Source organism: Pygocentrus nattereri, chromosome 13 (genome assembly GCF_015220715.1).
Source record: "Pygocentrus nattereri isolate fPygNat1 chromosome 13, fPygNat1.pri, whole genome shotgun sequence".
Lineage (NCBI taxonomy): Eukaryota > Metazoa > Chordata > Actinopteri > Characiformes > Serrasalmidae > Pygocentrus > Pygocentrus nattereri.
Window position 1 is genome coordinate 41,500,037 of NC_051223.1, and position 10,000 is coordinate 41,510,036.

The window sequence follows — 10,000 nt, forward strand, 5'->3', positions numbered from 1 at the left end:
CTTTAAACAGTGATTGAAAGGATAAGTGACAGCTGTAACTACAGCAGTGACGCACTAGACGAGGAACAGACGGCCTGTGTCACATTAACACTTCTCACATTAAAAAGCCTCTCATTTGGAAAATCCCAGCGCTGGGCTGAATTAGTGTCATCATGCTGGTATTTATGGTCCGAAAACCGTAATAAACTCTGCAGCGTCGGAGAACAAACTCTTCCAGAGCTTTATAAAGAGGAACGCAACCTCTGTGGGAGTTTATGCGACATAAACAGTTTTATGAGCACAAATGCTGAGCCGCTTAGTTATAAAACAGCCATATGGGTAAAAGCAAGAGAACCGAAGACAGGGTTCTGACTCGGTTGTAAGATTTTCAGGTTCTGTCCATTTCACATCACCCAGCAGAAATAAACGATTAAACAAGCTACTTAGGTAGTCTTTACTCTGAGACACTCGGCAGTAAATCCGCTGCGCAAGCCGAAGCTGGAGGCCTCAATCCCCATTTCTTGAGCTGAATAGAAGAGGCTGTTACACAGTGCCGGTGCAGCACAGAGGGGATCACATTACACATATGTAATATATCAGTGTATATCAGTACAGTAACTTTATAGGAGAAAAATTCAGCGTATGTTAACATAATTAGATCATATCCAACGTCTTTTCAGGCCATTTCCATTTAACGAGAAACGCTGGAGTTCACAGTGTAAAATAATGTTAAGTGTAAAGAACTGAGCAAAATGTAGTTGTGATGCTTTGATATGTAGGACCATGATGGAGAAAGTCAAAGGAAAATAAGTGCGTTTCCAAAAATGAAGTCAAACACTGATTAAAAGCTCCAGAGAAAACGTGTCTCCTAACATCCACCTGGAAGAGCTGGTCAACCCCAAAACTGCCCCCATCAGATAAACAGCACTGAAAGCTTTGATCTCTGAGAGAGAGGAGAAGATCAAGCTGCTTCAGATCTGAAAACATCCACAGGTGTTTCTGTCCATCCTTCCACTGTGAGAAGACCACTCAGCGCTGTGGGTCTGAAAGGACGTGTAGCTGATCGAGAAGAACCTCACTGAGAAAAGGAGACGGACACATCAAACAAAGAAGCTGGACGATGGACTGACCGCCCCAGAGTCCAGACCTCAGCACCACTGAACGGGTTTGATTACTTAAGGGCTGTTTTAACTGGAAAGCTACTGGATGGAGCTAAACGGTCCAATGCCGGGGGGCTTTATACCCCTCTAGCCCACACTTGGCATTGAACATGGTGATCGTAGGCTCATGTGCAGCTGCTTCAGAGTGTCCCATTCTATTGGACCTTAAAGCACGCATTAGAAGGGCTGTCTGGATACTTTTGGACACACAGAGAAGTTGGCTAACAGGGCAGGGAAGTCCAGCAACACCCACACGCTACAACAAACCTGAACTTTCCATTAAAGCAAATGCCACGAATGACTAATGAGCAGAAATAAATCATTCAGTCCCAAAGTCCCGATCTTACAATATCTCTCCTGCACCACGTTTCTTTTTCTCTCGTTCCCCTCCATCTGCTCGCGGTACTAAAGCCCAGTTCGCTTCACTTCTGATACGCAGAGCTTGGAGCTTCTCATGAAACACATGGATGCATTTACACAGAACAGCCGTTCACTGTAAAGCATGCAGTTACCGTATTCAAGTTAATGATGTGTCCACACAGAGTGTAACATAACCCGGTGAATGACATGCTGTACTGAGACCTCACACGATGCTCACTGAGCAAAGCCATCAGCTGCAGGCCCGCATTATAAATCACCCCAGCTCAGGAGCCTTTATATCCCCATGTAACAGGCCATTATCCACACCCTCTCACACACATACGCTCCCCATTCACCTCATCAGAAGCCCTCTCCTGTACATCCACCTTGCTGTCCACAGTTCGAGACTGTCGTTAGTCGTCCTTTAGCCCTTCGTCGGTGGTCAGTTTCTGACCACAGAGCAGCTCTTGACTAGATACTGGCGGTCAACTCATAATGCAGCAGTGACACTAACACGTGTCTGACACACTCACACCAGCACCACACAAGCCACCATGTCAGCGTCACTGCTGAGAACCAACCACCACCCAAATAATATCTGGACCACAGTGGTGGTCAGAAACTGACTGATGATTAATGAAGTAGATGGGTGACAATAAACTGTGCAGCTACCAATGAGTTACAGTATGTAATTGTATCTCCTGGTAGGTGTTTCTAATAAAGTGGCCAGTGAGTGGAAGCACAAGGTGGGTGTTTCTAATAAAGTGGCCAGTGAGTGGAAGCACAAGGTGGGTGTTTCTAATAAAGTGGCCAGTGAGTGGAAGCACAAGGTAGGTGTTTCTAATAAAGTGGCCAGTGAGTGGAAGCACAAGGTAGGTGTTTCTAATAAAGTGGCCAGTGAGTGGAAGCACAAGGTGGGTGTTTCTAATAAAGTGGCCAATGAGTGGAAGCACAAGGTAGGTGTTTCTAATAAAGTGGCCAGTGAGTGGAAGCACAAGGTGGGTGTTTCTAATAAAGTGGCCAGTGAGTGGAAGCACAAGGTGGGTGTTTCTAATAAAGTGGCCAGTGAGTGGAAGCACAAGGTAGGTGTTTCTAATAAAGTGGCCAGTGAGTGGAAGCACAAGGTAGGTGTTTCTAATAAAGTGGCCAGTGAGTGGAAGCACAAGGTGGGTGTTTCTAATAAATATATCTAATCTAATATCTTAATCATTCAACTTCTCTTTAAAATAAATCAAAAACACTGAAAACCAGCATCAATGATCACAACATAATCCTGGTCCAAATCTAAAACTTGACGTGTGTGTTTTTACTGTGGGGCCGCAGTTTGAACTAATTCGGTGAAATGGTCTGTTTAACAGCGGGTTTCCAGTTTTAAATACTAGCTTCGATTTTTCTACATTTTTGACAAAATTGGGTTGAAATGTGATTTTTACCAACTTTTCCATCCGTTTTCACTTTTTCACAACAGCTCCTATGAAAGAACTTTTGTGGGCGGAGCCTGTGGAGGTCAGTGGTGTATGTGCAGCTGAAGTGGTCTGAAAGGAGAAGTGTTGGGGGGGGGGGGGGGGTTGGATGGCATAATAGGCTTATTTCCAGATGGCTCAGAAACCCGCCAAAGAGCTGCGGTGAACAAAGACCACTGCGGCCACACACACACTCACTTTTTGGGACGTTCCTCTCTGTTAGTGTCTGTCGTGCCACTGCTGAAAACAGAATCCCCCAAAAACCGACACCAGACGTGATTCAGGGAATGATGTAAACGACTGAAGGACGCATGTGACACTGACTCAACAACCGTGTGTGTGAGTGTTTGTGTCTTTGACCGACGGACGCAGTTATTTACGCTGACTTCAGCGTTTTCCACAGTCACTAGATTTCATAGTCATGCTGTATCACAACAAACACGAGACAAACAAATATCAACAAACAAACTTTTCCAGCTCTGACTTCGTATTTCATTCCATGACCTCCGTTCTGATTGGCCACCTCATTCAGAATCCAGGTCCAGGCAGAAACACTGTTCATTCCCTCGGCAGGAAGTGTGAGTGGGGATAAACTGCTATAGGCTGAACAGGTAGACAGATGACATCACAACAATCATTCATTTAAAGAGGCAGTTTGTAACCATACAGCTAGGAACTGAGACAGGTTAACGGTTCGGCTGTTTTAGGTTTGTACTCCAGCAGCTGTTTACAATAAAAAACACATCGGCAAAAGGACCCGGGTGTCACGCTTGGCTCCTCTCACGCCCCCTTGTGCTTTTTCTTTACCTTTTGATTGTCCATGTGCTTCTTTGTTTTGGTATCCCTAGTCCTGCCCCTTGTTTTGTGAGTCTGCCCCTGATTGTTTTCACCTGTCCCTCGTGTTCCCAGTGTTGTATTCAAGTCCTGTGGTTGCGCTTTGTTTTCGCTGGTCTTTGTTTGATGTTTGTTTGATGTTTGTTGGCTCTATGTATTCTCGGGTTGTTTGATTTAGTTTGTTTATCATGTCTGCCCCCCCGATCAATCCGTGTTGGCTCAATGACCCTGGACTGTTTGGACTACGACCCTGGATTTGCCCCGAGGGGACGCAATTTTAAGATGTTTAAGGTACAAACATGATCCACATATCAGGACCTTCGGCAGACCCGCCTCTAACAAGCAAGCGTGACGTCGTGGAGCTGTGACCTCAGCCTCAGTGAGTAATTCGGCTCGGAAAACCACCCGAAATCCTGATATTACTGCTCTTTGTATTCCAACAAAGGGATAAAACAGCGGCGCGATCCACAGTCAGATCATCGTCAGACTCTGACCCGCCGTCCAGAGTGACTTCATCCACCTGTGACCGTCCATCAGCCAGAGATCAGCTCCGTCACCCCCGAACCCGCTCGCTGCTGTGACACGCTGCTATACCACCGTTATAGAGATGCTGCGTCTCTGCTTATGGGCTTCATATCATAAACAAAGGGCTTCAGTTTCACTGATATTAAATCTGCAGCTCAGTCAGTGATTAAAGTAAAGTCGGGCTGCTGTGTCAGAGTTTTAGCGCTGAGCCTGAATCCTAGAGGACAGAAGATCAATAAAAACATGACCGTCTTCTGCTGATTTGATTATTTCACTCATCATAACCAACAGAATGAATCGCCGTCAGCGCCGCTGCACTTTCAGCTCACAGGCGCTCCAGAATAACAGCTGCTGAGAGGAAAACTCCGACTGCTCGTTTTCCAGACCTCTAGAATTAAAACGCACCAATTTAGCAGGCGCTGGATCAGAAATGACCCAAATTCACAGAGAGATCACGTTTCTGTGGCGTTTACATGTCAGACCGCGGCACATCTGAGCAGCCCAGGGTCTCCTGGAGATAACAGCGTGGGGCATGTGTGACTGTCCATGTGAGGGCTTTAGAATCGTGGCTGTAATTCACCCAGAAATTCCCTGAGACTTCTGAAGTTTAGAAACTGCACTGTTTCACTCTCAAGTCCACATACGGAAGGCAAACTGCAGAAATACTTCACTGTTTCTGTGACGTCACAAAAAACCCCAACACATTTACATATCCACCTATTCACACCATTTTAAGCCCCGCCCATTCATGCTGATGGTTTGATTGTTTAAGCCTGGACTGCTTTCTAAAGCACAATACAGCCAATCAAAACAGAGATCATTAACATATATCAGTTTTAAAGGCACAGTAAGAGAGGGTTGTAAATAGAGGTTTGAAACATAAACTTCCTAAAAGAACCTCAAGGACAAAAATAAGATACAAGAGGAATGCAGGATATGGGCCCTTTAACAAAAGAGTAATAATAATAATAATAATAATAATAATAATAAAACCACCAGGAGCTTCCCCTCTGTCTCCATCTCTACCTGCTTGTATGGGGAGCCTTGTCGTGGTGTACACTATTTACAGTAAAACAGAGGGACCCATAATCTCTAATCTCTACACTGGTTCCCACAGTGTCCACATGATATACTTTGGCGCCCTCTAGTGACTCAAATACACATTGTTAAGTCAACCTGAAATGAGAACGGACCGTTATTTACCTTGTTAGTTCATGTTTCTGGCCACATTAATCAGATCATTTTCAAATGTTCTACATAATTAAATGGTTAAAATGTAAACAGAGAGGTTCACAGCAGTTTGGTGTGAAGTCAGAAGCTCATGAGAACAGCAGGTAAGAGACACTGATCTGGATAAAAATGAAGAAATCTGCAGATATGAAACGCAGACGGCTCTGTGAGCCTGGCGAAGCTGTGTGGTGATCACTAAACGAAGGCAATAGCGTAATGTGCAGAAGTCTTTCTGTCATCTGAGAAAATTATACTGAACAGTTATAAACACCTTTCATGGCTGTTTAACACTGTTGGTACTTTTTATTCCACAGCAGGCGTCCAGAGAAAATCTCCTCAAGCAAAGGTCCAGAACATCATAACGTCTGACCTGCATTGTGACTCAGTGCCATGTACTGATTACTGAAGTAGCCGAGTAGGAATATCAGCATCTTATACAGTCGACAGCTGAACATCAGATCAAATAAAGTCCAGTTCGGTCAGATTTCAACAACATTTACTGAACATCAGATCAAATAAAGTCCAGTTCGGTCAGATTTCACCAACATTTACTGAACATCAGATCAAATAAAGTCCAGTTCGGTCAGATTTCACCAACATTTACTGAACATCAGATCAAATAAAGTCCAGTTCGGTCAGATTTCACCAACATTTACTGAACATCAGATCAAATAAAGTCCAGTTCGGTCAGATTTCACCAACATTTACTGAACATCAGATCAAATAAAGTCCAGTTCGGTCAGATTTCAACAACATTTACTGAACATCAGATCAAATAAAGTCCAGGTCGGTCAGATTTCAACAACATTTACTGAACATCAGATCAAATAAAGTCCAGTTCGGTCAGATTTCAACAACATTTACTGAACATCAGATCAAATAAAGTCCAGTTCGGTCAGATTTCAACAACATTACTGAACATCAGATCAAATAAAGTCCAGTTCGGTCAGATTTCAACAACATTTACTGAACATCAGATCAAATAAAGTCCCGTTCGGTCAGATTTCAACAACATTTACTGAACATCAGATCAAATAAAGTCCAGTTCGGTCAGATTTCAACAACATTTACTGAACATCAGATCAAATAAAGTCCAGTTCGGTCAGATTTCACCAACATTTACTGAACATCAGATCAAATAAAGTCCAGTTCGGTCAGATTTCAACAACATTTACTGAACATCAGATCAAATAAAGTCCAGGTCGGTCAGATTTCAACAACATTTACTGAACATCAGATCAAATAAAGTCCAGTTCGGTCAGATTTCACCAACATTTACTGAACATCAGATCAAATTAAGTCCAGTTCGGTCAGATTTCAACAACATTTACTGAACATCAGATCAAATAAAGTCCAGTTCGGTCAGATTTCACCAACATTTACTGAACATCAGATCTAATAAAGTCCAGTTCGGTCACATTTCAACAACATTTACTGAACATCAGATCAAATAAAGTCCAGGTCGGTCAGATTTCACCAACATTTACTGAACATGAGATCAAATAAAGTCCAGTTCGGTCACATTTCAACAACATTTACTGAACATCAGATCAAATAAAGTCCAGGTCGGTCAGATTTCACCAACATTTACTGAACATCAGATCAAATAAAGTCCCGTTCGGTCAGATTTCAACAACATTTACTGAACATCAGATCAAATAAAGTCCAGTTCGGTCAGATTTCACCAACATTTACTGAACATCAGATCAAATTAAGTCCAGTTCGGTCAGATTTCAACAACATTTACTGAACATCAGATCAAATAAAGTCCAGTTCGGTCAGATTTCAACAACATTTACTGAACATCAGATCAAATAAAGTCCAGTTCGGTCAGATTTCACCAACATTTACTGAACATCAGATCAAATAAAGTCCAGTTCGGTCAGATTTCAACAACATTTACTGAACATCAGATCAAATAAAGTCCAGGTCGGTCAGATTTCACCAACATTTACTGAACATCAGATCAAATAAAGTCCCGTTCGGTCAGATTTCAACAACATTTACTGAACATCAGATCAAATAAAGTCCAGTTCGGTCAGATTTCACCAACATTTACTGAACATCAGATCAAATTAAGTCCAGTTCGGTCAGATTTCAACAACATTTACTGAACATCAGATCAAATAAAGTCCAGTTCGGTCAGATTTCAACAACATTTACTGAACATCAGATCAAATAAAGTCCAGTTCGGTCAGATTTCAACAACATTTACTGTCAGTTTCCTCTTTTTAGATCAGGTCATGTGGAATAACTTCCCTCTGACTCACTTTCTTCTCTGACTGCTGTTTCTCTCCTCGTCCCTCCCCTGTGTGGCGTCACTCACTCGAGCCTCAGAGCTCATCGTAATGCACTGATCTGATTGGCTGAGCAGCGTCACGTGTGATATTTACAGCACATGTGATTGGCCTGTGATTCTCCGGCTGCTAAAGCTACCATAAAGGTTAGAAAAGTTACAGGTTCAGGTCCACATAGGACAGCGTCTGGGTCTTTATCCAGTTTCTTTACCCAGGCGTTCTTATTTGAACCATTATAATCAAAAACAGGATGATCACAAAAAGAATAGATTGCTCAACTTCAGACATTAAAAAGTCCAAGGCTCAGAATCTTTGGAGCTTTATTGTTGCCAGACGTCCTTCTCTACTTTGGTTTTTGGAGACCAAGTTTATTGTGTGGAATCCATTCTTGGCATTGACTCCAGTGATGCCTATTATTTGTAATTGGAATGGAAGTTGACTCCAAACTTTCTGGAATCCCTACTGAACATATAAATCCCAACTCTGCTTGTAACACGGCCTCTTTCCCCGCTCTAACACACGGACTGGGGGAGCGTTAATCCAGGTGCGCTGAGAGCTGAAATGACGCAATGTTTGTGGAGCAGTTCTGATGCTGGAGTTGGTAAAAGCCGACAGTTACAATGAGTGCAAACCTGTATTTTCCCGTCCTGACCTGAAGACCCTTCATACCGCACTGCTGAGCCCCTCCCACATCATTCACCAGATCATCACCGATCATTAACACCTGAGAGAGAGAGAGAGAGAGAGACAGAGAGAGAGACAGAGAGAGAGAGAGAGAGAGAGACAGAGAGAGAGAGAGAGAGAGAGAGAGAGAGAGAGAGAGACAGAGAGAGAGAGAGAGAGACAGAGAGAGAGACAGAGAGAGAGAGAGAGAGAGACAGAGAGAGAGAGAGACAGACAGAGAGAGAGAGACAGAGACAGAGAGAGAGACAGAGAGAGAGAGAGAGACAGAGAGAGAGACAGAGAGAGACACAGAGAGACAGAGAGAGAGAGAGACAGAGAGAGAGAGAGACACAGAGAGACAGAGAGAGAGAGAGAGACAGAGAGAGAGAGAGACAGAGAGGGAGAGAGAGAGAGAGAGAGACAGAGAGAGAGAGGGAGAGAGAGAGACAGCGAGAGAGAGACAGAGAGAGAGAGAGAGAGAGAGAGAGACAGAGAGACACAGAGAGACAGAGAGAGAGAGACAGAGAGAGAGAGAGAGACACAGAGAGACACAGAGAGACAGAGAGAGAGACAGAGAGAGACACAGAGAGACAGAGAGAGACACAGAGAGACAGAGAGAGAGAGACAGAGAGAGAGAGACACAGAGAGACAGAGAGAGAGACAGAGAGAGACACAGAGAGAGGGAGAGAGAGAGAGAGAGAGAGAGAGAGAGAGAGAGAGAGAGAGAGAGAGAGAGACAGAGAGAGGGAGAGAGAGAGAGAGACAGAGAGAGAGAGACAGAGAGAGACAGAGAGAGAGACAGAGAGAGACACAGAGAGAGGGAGAGAGAGAGAGACAGAGAGAGAGAGACAGAGAGAGAGAGAGAGAGAGAGAGAGGGGAGAGCTCATTTGCATATAAAGGCACAGTAGCAGCCTGTTTAATTCTAAGGGATGAAAATGTTCATGTAAACTGTATCCGTCTGTTTTAACCCTTGCGTGTGCATCTTACCTCCTGAGGCTGGACGCCCATGTCATTCAGAACGCTCTGGAAGAACATGGGGGCCGGTTTGCCCACCACCTCCGCCTCTATATCACACGCGTACTGTCAACACACAAAGACGGCATTTAGAACCTGGCACCTCCGCCTGACCGCAGGGCCGCTACCTGACCGCAGGGCTAAACCTGGTACACCGGATTCAGGGAGAATATCCAACTGCAGTTTTCCAGACTAATGTTGCAGCTGCGGTTTAAACTGGGATTCTGTTTAATAAACTGGGGTTCAGACGTTTTTTACCAGTCCATCCATCTGTCTGTCTGTCTGCCTGTCTGTGTGTCTATCAGTCTGTCTTATCTATCTTTCTGTCTGTCTGTCTATCAGTCTGTCTTATCTATCTTTCTGTCTGTCTGTCTATCAGTCTGTCTGTCTATCAGTCTCTCTTTTCTATCTTTCTGTCTATCAGTGTGTCTTATCTATGTTTCTGTCTATCAGTCTATCTGTCTGTCTGTCTGT

The 10,000-nt window shown here is 43.9% G+C and overlaps 1 protein-coding gene across 1 annotated transcript in view; it reads right to left on the reverse strand.

The window, feature by feature from the left end:
* Nucleotides 1-10,000, reverse strand: part of LOC108413821 (phospholysine phosphohistidine inorganic pyrophosphate phosphatase) — a 68,149-nt gene that overhangs the window by 51,817 nt on the left and 6,332 nt on the right. The window contains exons 5-6 of the mRNA XM_017686495.2: nucleotides 9,500-9,592; nucleotides 8,481-8,572 (exon numbers count right to left, since the gene is read on the reverse strand). Coding sequence (XP_017541984.1) covers nucleotides 8,481-8,572; nucleotides 9,500-9,592 — 185 coding nt within the window. The remainder of the gene's footprint in view (nucleotides 1-8,480; nucleotides 8,573-9,499; nucleotides 9,593-10,000) is intronic.